Source organism: Mirounga angustirostris, unplaced genomic scaffold (assembly GCF_029215605.1).
Source record: "Mirounga angustirostris isolate CCGP_5_RB_7025 unplaced genomic scaffold, mMirAng1.0.hap1 SCAF_17, whole genome shotgun sequence".
Taxonomy (NCBI): Eukaryota; Metazoa; Chordata; class Mammalia; order Carnivora; family Phocidae; genus Mirounga; species Mirounga angustirostris.
Window position 1 is genome coordinate 21,800,980 of NW_026991725.1, and position 17,784 is coordinate 21,818,763.

At 59.3% G+C, this 17,784-nt stretch overlaps 1 protein-coding gene across 2 annotated transcripts; it reads right to left on the reverse strand.

Moving 5' to 3' along the window:
* Positions 1 to 2: 2 nt before the first annotated feature.
* On the reverse strand, positions 3 to 16,908 carry PDK2 (pyruvate dehydrogenase kinase 2). Of its 2 annotated transcripts, none has more exons than XM_045889109.3 (11): positions 16,641 to 16,908; positions 14,652 to 14,793; positions 7,024 to 7,095; positions 6,443 to 6,627; positions 5,834 to 5,923; positions 5,545 to 5,622; positions 2,852 to 2,931; positions 2,661 to 2,759; positions 2,391 to 2,498; positions 1,675 to 1,788; positions 3 to 1,084 (listed from the first exon to the last, which is right to left on the reverse strand). In XM_045889109.3, the coding sequence occupies exons 1-11, from the start codon at positions 16,756 to 16,758 to the stop codon at positions 944 to 946; spliced, it is 1,227 nt and encodes a 408-aa protein (XP_045745065.1). In that variant the 5' UTR covers positions 16,759 to 16,908; the 3' UTR covers positions 3 to 943. The 2 variants fall into 2 exon arrangements, with proteins under 2 accessions (XP_045745065.1, XP_045745066.1); XM_045889110.3 differs by having other exon boundaries at positions 2,852 to 2,928; positions 16,641 to 16,907.
* Between the last annotated feature and the right edge of the window lie 876 nt (positions 16,909 to 17,784).

A 17,784-nucleotide genomic window follows, 5' to 3' on the forward strand; every position in this document is an offset into this window, starting at 1 on the left:
GGCTCATTCAGTCTCCTCTTTATTGTGGATGTCACGGCCATCGTCCCAGCCACTGGGGGGAGCACACAACTTTAACCCCTGTGTGCTGAGGGGAAGGGTGGGGGCTTTCGGGGCTATAAAACTAGCTATGTACATAGAGCCTTCTAGGGAGAAAGCCACCCCAAGCACGTGCGTGTCCAGGCACAGGGGGAGTGGGGGTCTGGAGCTCAGGCGGGACCGTGTGGGGGTGGGGCGGGCAGGTGGCCGTGTGCATGTGAGGACATGCTGGCGAAGGGCTTGGGAGACGCCTGAGGGGCTCTGAGCAGCTTGGCTGGGCAGCCGATCTCCGGGTCCTCCCAGGTTCCTTCACATTAAGGGTGAGCCCTGGGTGAGAACTGCCCCCTCCTAACCTTGACCTTCCAGCTTAGGGTGGAGGGAGAGGCTGCAGGACCAGGTCCCCAACCAGGGAGGGTGCAACCCCCTTCTCTACACAGGGACACGCAGCCCCTTGCTAACGCTGACCCGGGGCCAGGGCCGGGGTGCCTGCACGGGCCGGGGGATAAGGCAAGCAGGGTGTCCACTTGGAAGGCCAGGGCTGTGGAGGGCAGTGAGGGGGACCCTGGACCCCTGGCAGAAAAGTGGCAGCTCTGGTCTCAGAAGGAGGACTGCCATGGAAACATGGCTCTGGGGACTCCCCCCCCCCCCCGTCACGATAGAGACATCCCCCCATCCTTAGGCATCGCCCACCGAGACTGAACAGCAGGGAGACCACCGAGGGGTCTCCGCGGAGACGGAGATTGGCACTTAGACCACAGACTGGTCACCGTGGTGATTTCCATGGAGACAGAAGCTGGTCGTCAGGGGAGAGCCACCCCCCACCTGGCGGGGATGAGGAGGGCCACCGTGGTGGCCAGTCCCGGAGACAGCAGTCTCTCCTCTCCGGTGCAGGGGAGTCCGGCGGCCCTTAGCTGACACGGTACGTGGACGTGTTCTTCGGCTCCGTGCTGGGCACACACCAGTCGCCAGCCTCGTGGATGGTCTGGTAGTGGCGCCAGGCTGACTTGTTGTAGACGGGCAGGCGCTCCACCGAGTCCGTGGACAGGGCCTGGAGAGCACCGGGGTCAGCCTGTCCCACTTCCCCGTGCCTCACCCACTTCTCGCTCAGGCACCCTTTTCCCAGGGTGGGTTGTGGTGGTGTTGGGCCACGGCCCCCACGTCCCACCCTGTGTCTGAGTCGGCCCAGCTAGGTGCCAGACACTGGCTGAGACAACGAACCCCGGCCCAGAAAGACCCATGAAAGGACCTGTCCCTTCTGTGCCTTGCCCCTGCCCATTCCAGAAGGCTACTCACTCAAAGGGTCAGGGAGGTAGAGGGAAGGTGGGCTGTGACCTTGAAGAAGGTCACAAATTCTGGGCCTCAGTCTGGCCCTGGGCTGAATGACAAGTTCTCTGTGGTACCCCCCTTCCTTCTATGTGTAAGAAGTCAAAGGTCCCCAGAACAGGGGTCTTAATCACGGACCAGGGACTTCCTTAAATTGCCTGCCGAGCTGGGAATGTCTGCAGGTTGCGGAACTGTAGCTTTGCTCTGATTCCCAGTCTGGAATGAGGAAAGGAGTGGAGGGGTGGAGACGAAACCTACCAGCAGGCTGACCGGCCCGCACACCCCGCAAGCTGGGCCCTGCGCCAGGACCCTCACCTTGAGATAGATGACAGCGTCGGTCCCAAAGCCCTCCATGGAGAAGAGCTGCAGGTCTCCCTGGAAGTACTTGGCATAGAGGCGGGAGATGGGGAGCCCGTACCCGAAGCCAGCCTACAAGGGGGCAGGAAGGGAGTGTGACCAGGAGGCTGGTGCTGGGCCTCCTGGAGCAAAGGGACCAATGCACTGAGTTGGGGTCGGGCCAGGAGCTTCCCAGAATCCCCCGGGGGTGAGGGCAGTCAGTCCGGTGGGGCCAGAAAGGCGGAGCAGTCCCAGCTGTGGGTGGTAGTCAGCGGGGCTGGCAGAAGAGCTCAGCCCTAGGAGCCGGCGGGTCTGGACAAGCGGGTGTGGATAGGTCACGGGGCTCCTGGGTCTCAAGTTCCCAAACCCAGCCCCCCTGCTCTGCTGGGCATGACAGAGAGGTGCTGATGAGCGAACTTCGTGGGGCGTGAGAGGGAGAGGGAGAATTGAGGAAAGGGGACAGAGAGACACCCGCAGCTCAGGCGGGAGGGCAGCGGCTGCAGGCTCGGGGGGGGGGGGGGGGGTGAGGAGCAGGGGGGCCGGGACTGGGAGAGGTGACTGACACCGCATACAGCCACACAAGAGCGAAGACCATGGGAGGTGAGGTGAAAGATGGGGAGAGGGACAGTTTGATGAGAAGAGGTGAAAAAGGCATCCTTTAGGAGGTGGGGGGCACAGGAGGGAGACCATCTCACCAGCGGGGTCCCTCCAGTGCCGGGCTGGGGAGTGGGCGCTGTGGAGTACATGTAGCTAAAGAGTCGCTCGATCTTCCTCAGGGGAACTCCCCCACCTCGGTCACTCATCTGGGGGAGACAGACATGGCTTCAGGGCTCATGCCCCCTGCCCCCTGACACCCCTGAGCTCTTGGTCGTCCCCATCCCCAGGGTCTTCTCTGAGCCCATCTCCTGGCAGGAGGGAAGTCCCCACACCACTGCTCTCTGGCCCCCAAATCAAGCGTCACATACTTTGATGGACAGATCTTCCTCACCCAAGGCCACCATGACCTTGATAGGTGGGAGGACAAGGCTGGACTCGTGGCTTTCCACGGTTGCACGCATGGCATTCTGTGGAGGGACAGGCGGAAGAGATGAGTAAGAGTGGCCTAGCCCTAACCACCCCCAACGCCGCAGAGGACCATCACCCCCCACCTCCTTACCTTGAAGAGTTCAAAAAGCATGTGGTAGAGGTGGGAGGGGACATAGACCATGTGAATTGGCTGTTTGGAGTTGGATGCTGCTGGGGAAGTCAAGACCAAGGATCAGGAAATTGTCAAGAGGTCACCATTCAGCATTCATTGACTCAGCACCTAGCACCCAGCACTCAACCACCCATTTATCCTCCAACCATCTGCCAGGCCATTCATCTGGCATTTATTCATCCAGCTATTCATTCATTCGGTGTCCATTCAACCATGTGTCCATACAATATCCATCACTATACACATGTCCATCCATTCACCCGTTCACCCGTCCATCCAACAACCACTATATCAACATCCACTAATTCCTCTATCTACCCATCCAGCCATCCGACTGTCCCTCAACTGCACATCTGTTCAAACATCCATCCTTCTTCCCATCTACCAATTCATTCATAGAGTCCAGATCCAGCCTTCCATTTATCCACTGTTTATCTAGCCCCTTCAACCATTCAGAAAGTATCTATCCGGCCTATATTCAGCCTACTAGCATTTGCCTGGACCCCAGAACCCCTGGAGAGCTTTTTAATCCAGTGGGGAGAGGGAAGGGGTGCTGCGCCATGATTCTGATACCAGCACTCTGCCTCTCAAGGATCGCTCTAGCCTGGAGAGCTTGGCGTGAGGGACTGCCTGTCTTCTCCTGGTGCCTGGCACACAGCTTTGTATGCAGTGGGAGCTCGATAAATGTGCAATGGATTCGTGAATGAAGGAATCTCAGGCCCTGTACTGGGCAGTGGGGCATAAAGATGAACAAAATTTGGCCCTACCCTCTTGGAAATTCAAGTCTAGACAAAGGCACAACGGACTTTTACATTGAATGCTGCACCCAGAGCTACGTGCCAGGCCCTGCGCTTGACCCTAGGGATACTGAAGTAACGTGGCCTGTCTCTGTCCTTCTATCTCTGCCTCCAAGAAATTAATTAACTAATTAATTAATTTATTTATTTATTAAAGATTTTATTTATTTGACACAGAGAGAGAGAGAGCACAAGCAGGGGGAGAGGGAGAAGCAGATCCCCCGCTGAGCAGGGAGCCTGATGCGGGGCTCGATCCCAGGACCCTGGGACCATGACCCAAGCCGAAGACAGGCACCCAACCAGCTGAGCCACCCGGGTGCCCCATACCTCTAAGTCATTCAGTCATTACAGAGGTATGCCCCAGGAAGCTGGGTGCCTAAACATTTTTTCTGGGAAGTCCAGGAAGGCTTTTCGGAGGACCTGGACTTGAACTGGGCCTTTCAGATGTGGGCAGCGTGACTTCCACAGGTTTCTGGCGCACAGGCAGGGGGTGGCTGAGGAGCAGGTGGGGGAGAGGAAGGGTAGAGAAACTTCCAGATCTCTGATCCTCCTTTCCCCTATGCCCCTGGTTCATCAGCAGGGCCTGATCTCTCTACCTCCAAGATATTTATCAAATCTACCCCCTCTTTCCATCTCTGCTGCCTTCCCCTCCCCTGGATTCCTGCAGTGACCTCCTAAGTGGCCTTCCCGAGGTCTCGCCTGCCCCCTCCACCCTCTACATATCTTTAGAATGAACGTCAGAAGCTGGCATCACCATTGCTTCGAACCCTTCAGTGGGCTTCCCTGCTGCACACAACATCCCAGCTCCTGTCTGTGGCCCACGGGCCCTGCATGCCTTGGCCTCTGTCTCCAACCCCTCCCTGCCCATCTCCCAGCCCCCTCACTGGTCCTGCTGGTGCCTGACCACCCGCCCCACCCAAAGTAGGACCCCCGCAGCCATCCTCTTGTGTCCATTCTTCCCCTCCTCTTGTCACAGATATCCCCTCCCCTAAAGTTCTAACAGGCTGCTGGCTGCCCAGCTATATAGACTGAATTCCCGGCCTCCCTGGCAGCTAGACCTGGCAGGTGACTTAGGGGAGTGACTGTCCAACCCCTGGGTCCTGCCTCCTCCATCCTCTTCCCCTTCTCCAGCTGGAACTGAGACATGAGGGTGGGGAGCCGGCTTTGCTGTTCCACCCCAGGGCCTAGAAAGAGGGAAACCCCTCTTTTAATTAAGCCACTGTTATCTGGGTTCTGAAAAGGCAGCCAAGCTGATACCCTAGTAAATACACTGCTCCTCCCCATCACTGCCACGTGACCTCATCTTGTTTCCTCCCTGTCACTTGTCACCATCTGAAACTAGCTTGTTGGGGGCGCCTGGGTGGCTCAGTCGTTAAGTGTCTGCCTTCGGCTCAGGTCATGATCCCAGGGTCCCGGGATCGAGCCCCGCATCGGGCTCCCTCCCCGCTCCTCTCCCACTCCCCCTGCTTGTGTTCCCTCTCTTGCTATCTCTGTCAAATAAATAAATATTTTTTAAAAAATGAAATTAGCTTATTGATTATTTGCTCACTGGCTAACAGCCCCCTTCCCCAGCCTCCCCAGCATGAAGAATGTAACCTCCCTGAGAACAGGCACCTTCCTTGGCATGTTCACTGCTTAATAAATCCTTAGCAAATAAATCAGTAATAATACTGCTAATAAGTAGTCAATAATAGCTCTGCTTCTGTCCCATCCATTTTTTTTCCTTTTTCTTTTTTTTCCGGTTCCTTTCCTGACTCCCGATCTCACCTTCCTCTCCAGAGCCCTTAGACAGACAGACACGCGCACGCACGCGTGCGCACACACACACACACACACACACACTTGCTCACTCACTATTGATCTCCTGGATCTCCAAGTCAGGCGAGGCCATGTAATACTTGTCACAGAGGAGCTTGGCCATATCGTAGGCATCTGAGAGAACAGAGGGGCCGCTCAGGGAACGGGGCGGCCCACCCAGCAGGCACTCCTCTTGCTTGGCACCAGCACGGGGCATCGCCAACATTAAGCCCAAGCAGACGAGGCCCCCCACCCACGGGGGGGGGGGGGGCGGGGTACGACACATCCTCAGGCCAGGCAGCTGGGAGGGGGTCTCTGGGGCTCCTCCATGCTGGGGACGACTTACCCTTCACCACGTCGGAGACATTGCAATGGGGGTCGATGCTGCCGATGTGTTTGGGGTGGGCTGGGTTGGCACTGCCGTCAAAAATCAGGGCTGCGGGCGAGAAGGCAGGGCGCCGTTGGGGGGGCCCCCCTCCTGCTCCCAGGACTCTCCAACTCCACCCCTACATCCACCACCGTCCTCCCATTCCCTGGGCCCCTCCGTCCCCGGCTCGGGCCATGTCTGGCCTGTCTGCAGACCTGAAGTACTCCTCTCCGCGGGCCTAGTCCACCACACAGCCCACAGGACATTTCTTCCTTTCGCTACAGCGTTTAGAAATCGTTTTACTGTCCTGCACCTGAACTCATCTGAGCACGAGGAACTCATTTAATTTTCGACTGGTTATAATTTCTCAACAGTCACAGTGAATACTCCGGGACTAAGGAACGCGAAACAACAAACAATTTCTGAATATAACAGACTTGTGACGAATCCACACTGAACGCTTTTGAAGGAGGCGACGCCATTCTGCCTTGTGTCCGCGTTCACAAGGCACTTGCATGCTGCTGCCTTCTGCCCCCACTGGGGAGCCAGGGAGGCGCTCTCGGGCCTGAGCCCCCCAGCCCCGCTCACTGTGCTGGTTGATGAGCATGCGGATGGAGATGCGGCTGAGGTAGAAGCGGTCCAGAAAGTACTGGATGTTCTGGTTGGAGACCGGGTCGTCGCCGTAGGTGTCCTTGTACTCAAGCACGCCCTGGGCCATGGTGGGCACCACGTCGTTGTGGCGGTTCCGGATGGTGACCAGGGCGTCAGTGAACCTGCAGGGCACGGCGGCTGTTGGCCCTCACCCGGTCCCAACCCTGGGGCACCCTCAGACTCTCCCCTGCTTCTGACCTCTTCTCCACGCGTCTTCACTCACAGGACCCTTCCCAACCTGACAGACCCACAGCGCCCTCCCCACCGCTTCCCAAGCCCACCCTGCATCTTCCACCGCCTGCCCGACAGCCGGGGGCACTCCTCAGGGGCAGGAGCTTGGATCCCCCCAATCAGACTCAAGGACACGGAGACCAGGGGCCAATTCCCCCTGAGACTAGATATCCTTGAGGACAGGGATCATTTCTTCCATCCTCCTGGCCATTTCTGCCTCAGGGCTGTGACCCAGTGCCCCTCACCTGCACCTGCCCTCCTGCCCCCCACTGGGGCCCCTCACTCACTGGCTTAGGGTACGATGGTCCTCGGGGTCCTTGTCCAGGAACTCCATGATGTCCAGGAGACTTTGGACATACCTGTGTGCAGTGGAGGGGGGGACATCACCTCAGCTCCAGGCCAGGCCTGGCCCCCTTCCCAACTGACTCAGCTGCCCCCACACCTGCCCCGCCCCTACCGTGGGCAGTGGCACGCAGAGCTGCCCCCACACCGGCCTCACCCCTACCCACACAGCGCTGCCCTGCTTGACAGGCTACACCACACTTTTTCTCAATTCCTTTCATCTGTATGCGAGTCTCCCTGACAACACAGTAAGTTATGCAAGAACATCTCTCATTTGCTGGTCCCCCTCATAGCACCCTGGCTGTGGAATCTAAGAATAGCAGTCTTTGGAAGGCACTGGGGATCGTCCCATCCCTGGGGTCTTCACCAAGAGAGAAGGCTGGGGCCAGTCGCTTAACCTCCCCGAGCGCCCTCACGGAAACCGGTCCTAACGTCTGTGCTGCCACCAGGGTTAACGTTGCCACCCACGGGGCGCGGCTGGCAGGGTGACTGGCCCAGGGCACGTCACAGAGTAGGGGCTCAGCGGGGATTATAGCCGAACACTCTGCGCCCCTGACCAGGGGCCGTGCGCTCTGCCCAGGGAAGTGGATTCTTTTTTTTTTTTAAAGATTTTATTTATTTATTTGAGAGAGAGAGAATGAGAGAGAGCAAGCACACGAGAGGGGGGAGGGTCAGAGGGAGAAGCAGGCTCCCCGCTGAGCAGGGAGCCCGATGCGGGACTCGATCCCGGGACTCCGGGATCATGACCTGAGCCGAAGGCAGTTGCTTAACCAACTGAGCCACCCAGGCGCCCAGGGAAGTGGATTTTAAATGGTGGGTGGGCAGGACACAGGAGCGGGGCAGGCAGGCCAGCTGTGACCGTGCGTGGGGCCGGAGCCCGCGGAGAGCCAGGACAGCTCACTCCACTCCGAAGGCCCAGCAGGAGTGCGTGGCCCACTGCTGCCCCCCATCTGCAGGCCCGGTTGGGAGGCCGATTTCCCCAGGACCTCGGAGAGCTGGGGAGCCAGGGGAGTGCTGGGAAGCCCCGAACTCGGGGCCGCAGGGGGCCAGCCTGTGCGAGGGAGTCAGGCTCACCTGTGGCAGCAGAGCGTGCCCACCTGGAGCCACTGTCCCCCTGCCCTGCAAGCCACGACCCCCACTGCTTCCTGCTACCACGTCCAGCCCACGGGTTGTTCTCCTGGGGAAGGCCACAGAGCCGAGCCTCTCTCTGGTAGAAACACTCGTAGCGAGCAGGAAGGAGGGGCTGCCAAGAGCCCTGGGACAGAGGGCTCTGCGGCCTAACGGTCTCGCTAGAAAAGGCGCCTCCACAGAAGATGCATTCCTATGGACACAGTGCTTTGACCTTGACAGGTAAGAAGGGCAGGCATTAGCCCCATTTCACAGGCTCCTCAACTGAGGCCCGAAGCAGTCATCAGGCCGGGAGGCAGGGTAGTGAAGACTCAGTCCTCCGCACTCTTGCCACCCGGCAGCGCCGGGTCTGCTCAGAATGCCCACCTCCGCGTCCCTGACGGCTCTCTGCCCAGAATACCCTTCCCCCTTCACCTCCCCCCCACTGCTCTTCCCTCTCTCGCTTCAGAGACTAGAGGAGAGGGTGGGGGCGCTGGCTGGGGCGCTGGCTCTGCTGAGTCCCCATCCTGGCTTTTCCACTCAGGGCTGTGCGGCCTGGGTAAGTCGTGGAGCCTCTCTGGGCCTGAGTTTCCTCATCAGGAAAGTGGAGGGTTTCCTAACGCTATCACTGCCTTTCAGTGAAGGTCAAAGGTCATACTAAGCTCCGTGCCCAGCACGCAGTGAGCACTCCAGATGTGCGCCCTTGCTCCGAACGTGGTTTACACATCAGCCACAGCGGAGTGCATCCTCTGAGCCCCACGCGGCACCGACACCCTCCTGCTGGTCGTACTGGGCGTAGGCTCTGAGTCCCGTTTTAATCATGCTCTGGACAGCCGCCACGCTAGGGCTGGCAGGAATGGGGACTTTCCAGCCCTGGTGCTCCCCGCATGTCCTCCTCACCCAGCAGAAGAGACCAGCCTCCCCCCGTCCCCCCCATGCCTGCAGCCCCAGCAGACAGAGAGGCACTCCAAAGGCCGGGCCTCAAGCTCCCTGGAGAGTAGTAACAGGCGGGCTGACTCTGCTACAGAGTGACGGAGTGACGGGGGCCAGAGCCTGCCTGTTGCCGAGTCTACCCGGGGTCTCCCGTCCCCCAGCAGCCTTGAGGAGCATGCCGTACTTCCCCTTGCTGTAGAAACCAGCCCAGGGAAAGCAGGTGATACGGCCCAGGCCCCACGGTCAGGGGCCGCGCTGGGATTCGAACCCATGTCTGTCTGACTCCCAGTCCACACCACATGGCCAACTGCTCACCATCCACCCTGGTCCCAGCAGTGACATGATGGCTGCCGCCAGCTTCAGACAGGGCTCGGCTCTGTGCTTGCCTGCCCCCCTATTTTCGCCTCCGTGATACCCTGTGAGGTGGGTGCTCCCGCTCCCCCATTCTACAGATGAGGCGGTCACCGTGCTGAGCTGGGCTTCTCTCTCACAGGCTGTGTGCCCCCAAATCCCTGCCCCCCTCCCCCATGCCCAGGATAAAGCTTCATGCTCATGACTCTGGGAGGGGATTTGGGGAGAAAACCTGCAAGTGTGCAAGGCTGGGGTAGGTAGAGAGAGGAAGGGGAGGAAACCAGCTGGAGAGTGGGGCCCAGAACCCCTTCCTAAGATGGGGTGGGGAAGCAAGCAGGGAGGGAGGGGGTGGGAGCTAGGAGGCCCTGCCCGCTGGGCCAGGAGGTGAAGGGGCAGGGACAGCGTCCCAGCGCAGGTGTAGGCCCAGTGCCCTAGCTACTGGCCTCATCCCTCCGAGGCTGCCTGCCGCACCCTAGAGAACAGAAGTGGGGCCTGGTCACATGGCCAGTGAAGTAAAGGGTGCCAGGACGGACAGACAATGGGCAGTCCCCCCACAGCACGGGCGTGCAGAGGGCCGCCAGCCTGAGGCCCCCTGCCCGCCTCCCTTGCGGGGCCACTCCTGCTGGGGAGTGGGTCCGCGTGGGCTCTCGGGAGGGAGAGGACAAGATGGGAAGGATCTTCCCAGAGGACCCTGGGCCTGGCTGAAGCCCGCCGAGGCCTGGTAACCCAGATGGCACCCTCAGGCAAGATCTGGTCCTACAGGGAGAGACACTGAGAAAGGAGTGACCCTGGCTCCTGGGCTGCCCCCGCACTGACCGCCAGAGAAAGGACTGGGCTCGGACCTAGGAGGCCCGAAACAGCGGTGCACTGGCCGATCTGGCATTGACTCCCCCCTCCCAGCAGGCCGTGGGGGCCCAATATAGCTGCCCCAGGGAAGGCCTGGGCCTGCCGACCTCAGCAGCAAATCAGGCACCCAGGACTCCTGCCTTCTGGGGCTTTCTAGCTTGCCCAGAGCCCTGGACTCGGGAAGCAGGGGGTGGAATGTGGAGGGAGGTGGAGGGGGCGTGTGCATGGCGGCGTGTGTGTGTGTGTGCGTGTGTGTGCGTGTGCACCAGGCACTAGTGTCCACAGCCACTGCGGATGAGGAGTGTGAACAAGGCAGTGGCCATTTGAGGAGAGGGAGCTGGCAGACCTGTCCCGCATCTGGAAGCTGCTCTCTGGAGGGGAGCCGAGTGCAGGCCCTGAGCCGGGCAGACTTGGGCCCTGTGGCCGGCTGGGCCCTACAGAGGCCACTGAGCTGCTCCTGTCCCCGGCTCGAAAATGGGGTTCAAGACAGTACCACTCTGACATCCTCAGTCTCAAGCCCGGTTATGGGAGGAGAGGCCGAGGGGTTCGGGGAGGATGGGACTCGAGCCCCGGCTCCATGCCTGGTCCAGCGCGGGCCACGGGAGCCACTGCCACGGTGCTGGTTCTTCTCAAGGGCTGTGGTTCCCGCGGGGTGGGGGTGCAGGTCCCTTGCAGGCGGGGGAGGTTTGACAGAAGGTGCTGGCCCCACTGCCCCCTGCCCCTTTCCCTACAACCTCTGCAAGACCCTTAGTGACAGGAGTGACTCACTGTCATCTGATTCTACTCTGCAACTCTCCCCCTCTTTCTGGAAGCACACTCCTACCAGCTCCACGCCCTCCTCCGGCTGGCTTTCTCTCCGGCTCCGTGCTCCAGCATCTCTAGCCAAGTGCCTTCCGGTAAGGTGGGCCCTACTGTAGTCTCGAGGACTTGCTCAGGGAGTTTGGCGATCTCTGACCCAGGTCACTGCCCCAGAACAGAGCACTCTGCCTGCCCCCTCATGAATGTAGCCACCGGTCACACAGCCTAGGCTGGAGTCCTAGCTCCCCCACCTGCTGCATGAGTGATCTCACACACGAGCCCTAACCTCTCCGAACCTCAGTCTGCTCGTGTATGAAATGGGAGTAATGACAAGGCCTACGGCAGAGGGCTGTCGGGAAGGCTAAGTAAGTGAAGATGTGGACATGCCCAGAAGAGTTCCTGACGCAGGGTAGGCCCTCCAGGTCTATTTGCTTTCATCAGCACCATCACTATGAGGACCACACTGTCTAAGAGAACCCTGGCCAAACTCATATCTGTGGCCTGGAGGTGCAGCTCAGGGACACGGCTTGTGTTGACAGAGTTCTGCACACTTTGGCACCGAACGGTGGCGTTTGTCCTTAGAAACAGAACAAATCCCCATTTTACAGATGAGGAAGCCGAGGCTCGGGGAGCCTGGAGGTTTTGCTAAGGAAGTGTCCAGCAAGCAGTGAAGCCAAGCCTCAGAGTCAAGCATGCTGACACAGACATCAAAGGCCAAGGCTTCCTACTGGCTTCCAAAACAGGCTCCCTCGCACCAGGTCTGTCTGGTTGAGACAATTTACCAGGTTTATTTAAAACCAGGAATGCTCAACATGTCCCCAGTGACTCTGGCCTAGACCCTCTCTGCAGCTGAGTAACAACTCCACTCGCCTTCACCACGTCATATCACCACCACTGCGAACAGCATTCGTACCGGACTTTTCCATTTCCCAAAGGGGAGCGTTTGCTCCTTACTCGTCAGACTCTGAGGGTAGAGGCCCTCTTGCCAGGCTCCGTGGTACGCTGTCCCCCTGCGCTCGTGCAAACCCTGCCCACCTCCACCACCTCTACATCCAGTGGGTTCTCCTGGAGGGAGTCTGCACTCTCTCACAGGCGGCCACCTCGTCCCCATCAGAAAATCCCTCCTCCCCTCAGACCTCAGTCTCTCTTGCTGCGGCCGATGAGGCCCATTCCCTAGGAACAACCTCAGCAGGCTCCAGTCAGTGCATCAGGACATTCCAGAAATCCCATGGCCTGTTCTCCTCTAAGCTGAACCAACCACTGGGAAGTGCTCTCTCTTGTCTAACTTCGCTCTGTCCTGCTGTTGCTGGACATGACTTCCAAGCTTGGAGGGAAGAAAGACCAGGCCAAGCCCACACATGCGTAACTGATTTTCAGAAACGGCCTCCGCGGGCCTGGGGGCCTCACGGGCAGCCCAGCAGCTCCCTGCTCCCCCACACCCCGACACACATCCCCCGGGCCTCCTAGGAACATAGCGTCCAGGGAGGGGCCTGCGAGGGCCTGTCCTGGCGTCAGGGGCCTGCTGGAGTGGAAGCTGGGCCAGCCAGCCGGACAGAACTGGAGGAGAAGCGGGCAAACAGATGGCACCTTCTGCCTCCTCCCCGCCACTTCCCCACCACCCCGCAGTGGGAAATGCTGGTTGGCTCAGAGGTCTTGGACCTCCAAGGGCCAGGGCCCAGCGAGGGGTGACCTGGTTGGGCTGCAGGAATGCCAGACCCTGCCCTCTCCCCCTGGCCCCCTTCGCAGCTTGCACCGAGAGCACTGCAGGTGCAGAGTGAGGTCGCAGAGGCCCTGGCTGGGCCCTTGCCTGCCTCCACGCCCTGGCACAAGCAGTCCCAAGGCTTAGAATGCCCTTCCCTTCTTTCTAGGTCTAAGCTCACTCCCAGCCCCCTGGAAGGCCCAGTGACATGTCACCTCCTCTGTGTGTCCATCTCAACTTCCCCACAACTCTCTGCTTCAACTGACATCCAGCGTGTGCTTACTGGGAGCCTGGCCTTGTGCACAAAACACTTTCCTTACCGTATCTCATTACATCAGAGTAAGTCCTGCCTATTCAGATATCCACACATAGAAACGATGCTAGAAGGGCACCACTAAGACCTTCTGAAACCCTACCAGTGTTCGGTTATGGCGTAGAGGGTAGTGGATGGCATTCTCTTCTATCTATTTTTCTGTGTCTTCCAGAAAATACTTCCACGAGGAGGAGGAAAAGAACCCCAATCCACATTACTTTTTAAATAACATTTTCGTTCTTTAGTAACTCTTCGGCAGCTCGCTGCTCCCACCACGATCTACATAACTCTCAGTTTACCCACTCTCCTGCTCCCCGCGAGCTCCTGGGCTCCCGGCAGGGCGCTGGGCTCACAGCAGGCGTGGAGCCCTGCTCCTGAACCCAACAGCGAACCACAGCCACGCCACACCATAGCCAAACTGGCAAAGCCTTCCAGCGCAGGTGCCACCAAAGATCAACCAGGATTAACCATCTGCACGCCAGTCACACAGCAAACTCTTGTTTGTTCTTCATGTGACCAGCCATTGGCTCATGTCATCCAGTTACTTAACCTGGGACAGAGTTCTAGAGGGACCTTTACTGAGGACTTCCCCCTGCTACTGCTGCAACTTTTGGTCTTTGCTCCTCCAAAGTTCTTGGGGGTTGGTACTGTGCCATCCCTGCATCTGATTGTTTTCCAACATCCAAAACAGTCCAACCTGTCGCTTGGACTAAAACATTTGAAAAGGGGCGCCTGGGTGGCTCAGTTGGTTAAGCGACTGCCTTCGGCTCAGGTCATGATCCTGGAGTCCCGGGATCGAGTCCCGCATCGGGCTCCCTGCTTGGCAGGGAGCCTGCTTCTCCCTCTGACCCTCCCCCCTCTCATGTACTCTCTCTCATTCTCGCTCTCTCAAATAAATAAATAAATCTTAAAAAAAATAAATAAATAAAAATAAAATAAAATAAAACATTTGAAAATTCATTTCTTCCTGTTTCTGTTTCCCTACAGGTGCAAGCTGCGAAGGGGGCCAGGGGGAGAGGGCAGGGTCTGGCATTCCTGCAGCCCAACCAGGTCACCCCTCGCTGGGCCCTGGCCCTTGGAGGTCCAAGACCTCTGAGCCAACCAGCATTTCCCACTGCGGGGTGGTGGGGAAGTGGCGGGGAGGAGGCAGAAGGTGCCCCCAGGTAAATATTACCCGGTAGGTGCTGGGTTTCCAGAACCAGAGCTGGTGGTGAATGCCAGTATTAGCATGGTTTGGGTTTTGCCTGTGAAAATAATTCCCCAGGTGGATCCTGGGTTTCTGGAGAAAGAAAAGTGGTAAGAATAGGGCTGGCCCCACAGGCATGGAGGCTAGGAGCTTTATCTCAGTCCCTGTTCTGGCCTAGCATTCCACTTGACCTTGGGCATCTCTCCAGCCTCTTGGAGCCCTGTGCTTCCTCTCTGTCCCCACCTCCCTCAAGGCTACTGGGAGCACAGAGCCTCTGGGAGCCCAGGGGCATCTGGCAGCGAGGGAGTGGGAGGTACAGGGGCCTGGCCAGGGGTCTCACCAGCTCTGGACCAGCTGCACCGAGGGTGTGCTCAGCACTCGGTCTGGAAGCAGGTTGATCTCTTTCATGATGTTGGCCAGGCGCACGGGCAGCTCCTGCCTGAGGAAGGTGAATGACGTTTTCTCACAGGCATTGCTGGACCCTGGAGGGAGGGAGAGAGAAGTGAGCCCACAGAGCTGCAAACACCTGGAGCCAGAGGTCATCTCAGGGGTCAGGTCGATTAAACCCTTCATTTCCTGAAGGTTCAGAGAAGTGACCAGGGGCACAGAGCAAAGCACCTCTCCTAATCCCCTGCAGGGCTCCCACCTCCATGCCACCCTGCCTAACCCTCTCCAAGCTTGCGTCCCCTCACCCCCAGCCTGCTTGCCTTCAACCACAGGGGACAGGGCCACTCCCAGGCCCACTTGGAGCTGCCTCTGGCCTCGGTTACCTTACTTCTTCACTTTCTGTCCCTCCTAGTAGACACTCGCTTTGAGGGGTGGAAGGGGTAGGGTGGGGTGGATCGGGTGGGCAGAGGAGCCTGGGAAAACCACCCCTTCCCGGGTCTGGGCCTGGCTGAGGGGCGCTATGCCTGGACCATGGCAGCTGCGGGGTCCCAGCGTCATTTCTGGCCCAGTCTGTCTTCACCCAGGCTGGTCTTGATGACAACTGTAGAGTTGACCCTGCGTTAATGCCCACGTGGGAGGCACACAGGGCCCAAGGATGGGAGCCCAAGTATCTTGGTCCTTGGTCTGGCTTCAAGATGAAGACGGAGTGGTAGACTGAGGCCATGGCCTAGAGTCAGAAGAGCCAGATGCTAGTCTAAGTTCCGCTTCCAAGTCTGCCACCTAGGCCATGTGACTACCCTTCTGAAGATCTGTTTTCCCCACTGCACTACAAGTGGACCAAACTTGACTGTGAGCCCCACCCGGTCCATTTCTATAACTGGGGTCCAGTTTGGACCAGACAGCTACTGGTGGCTGGGAATGGGCCCAGGGGACTTTCTTACATAGGACAGCTCAAAAAGGGCAGGGGGACAGGCAGACAAGTCCTGGGTAACAGGGGCCCTGTGTCCTAGATGCCACCTCCCCACCCCCTCCCATCAGTGACGCAGCTGTAACTTGAGCCAGGCACTGTCTCTTCAACTCCTGAGAGACCTGGGCACCCCCTCCTAATCCCTAGCTGGCACCATGGAAATACCGCGTAGACAGACAGGGCCCACACAATGCCTGTTCCAGTGGCCACAGCGGCACAGTCTTGCTTCTGCTCCCAATGCGCCAACCAGCGTTGCTGGTGGGTGATCCTGGCCCAGGAACCTAGGGGCAGCCAAGGCTGCAAGCCTCCTGACTCCGCCTCACGGTGCTCCAAGCCTCAGCCTGGGAGGGGACAGGGAGCCAGGCCCAAACAGATTTGCTCTTCAAGTGTCCTTGCCTACTGGGCCGGCTGGGGGGCAGCTTCTTCAGTGGGTGGAGGTATACTGACCAGGAACTTCCCTCCTGTTGACATTTTTCTGAAAGAGCCCAGTCCCCACCTGACCCCTGGGTGCCCAGCCCAGCCCAGGTCTCTTTCCAGATGTTTGCACCTCCACCCTGTTACTCCCCACCAGCATCCCTGCCCCATTTCCTCTCCATCTCCTACTCATTGAGTCACTAGGACAACCACCATTAACCCTTTCTGTCTGGATATACCCTACTCCCCTCCTGCCCTAACATCACCTCCTCGCTCTTCCTTACTCTGTAAGACCTCGCACAAAGCCCAGCAAAGTATTTAGACCCCTTCTTCTCAGTGCCCCCACTTCCCATTGACAGCCCAGTATACAGCTCTTCCCCAGGATACCTTAACCCACTCGGGACCAGTCCCTGCCCCTCCCTCCCCCGCCTTAACCCATTCCTGCCTATACCCCAGCAACCCCTCCCTGTCACGCAGGGCCTCTCCTCTCCTCCGCGTTAATCCTTCGTGGCCAGGGCTCCCTCACTCACTGCCCGCCGCGCCCCACCCCCCACTCCGTACCAAAGTCCAGAAACTGCTTTATGGACAGCGGGGACGGGGAGAACTTGCTGAAGTGTTCGATGTACTTGGGCGCCCCTGCCAGCGACGCATTCTTCAGCAGCGCGCGGACCCAGCGCATGGCGGCGGTGGCGGTGGCGGCCGCAGCTCGGGCTCGGGCTCCGGTCCCCCAGCGGGCAGCACTGGCGCTCAGCTCGGCCCAGCTCGGCCCAGCTCGGCCCAGCCCGGCCCAGCGACCGGGACGGGCCGCCTCCTCCCCGCCCCGGCCCTGGCAGTCCTCCAAGCCCCGGCCAATCGGCTCGTTGCGGCGCCCCGACGTCGCCAATGGCCGCTCACAAACAACGCCGGCAGAGCCAATCGCCTCTCGCCCCGGCACGTGGCTCCCCCCCCGGGCCCACCCCCTTAACCCCGTCCTGGCCCGGGGCGGCTTGTTGTTTTCGGGAGGCCGCGCCGTGAGCCCGCCTCCCGAGCGTTCGCTCCGCCCTTTCCTCCTCCGGGGCCAAGCCCGGCTTAACCCCTGCCTCCCCAGAGGTCCGTCATTCCTCCTCCCTTTTCATTTCTTCCTCTCCCGCGCCCTCCCAAATCTCTTTGGCTCGCCTTCCCTGAAACTGTCCAGGTAGCTCTCAACGAATCCTTTCCCTCTCAAAGGGCCCTGTTTCACCCGGCCTGATCCCCACTTGCGCTCCCTGAGGGGGACGATCTGGTGGGTTCCCAGTCCGGATGACAGTGACTCGGACTGGGAAAGTTTGCAAACTTCGGGATCAGGATGCAAGCCCATGTTAACCCCTCATACAGACGTGCCCCCCACCCACTTCCACAAAGATCCAAGTGGCTCAGGAAAAGACCGCACCCAGAGTCAAAACCCTAACTAACGACTGGCGGCGGCGGAGGCAGCCCTTAACATCAGCGCTATGCGCGCAGTTCTCAAAACACTTTAATTATTCTCTACTCATTTGACCTGAGAAAGCGACCCTCTTCGTACTGGGCTGCCTTAGAGAAAGGTCCTGCCAGGTGATCTGCGCTGGAGGCCGGGGAGCCCGCCCCTCCCCAGCCGCCCTGCGCTTTCATAGGAACAGAGCGCGCGCTCTTGTGGTGGAATGCGGTACGTCCTGACACCCCCCCCCACCCCTCCCCCTCCCCCCAGTCT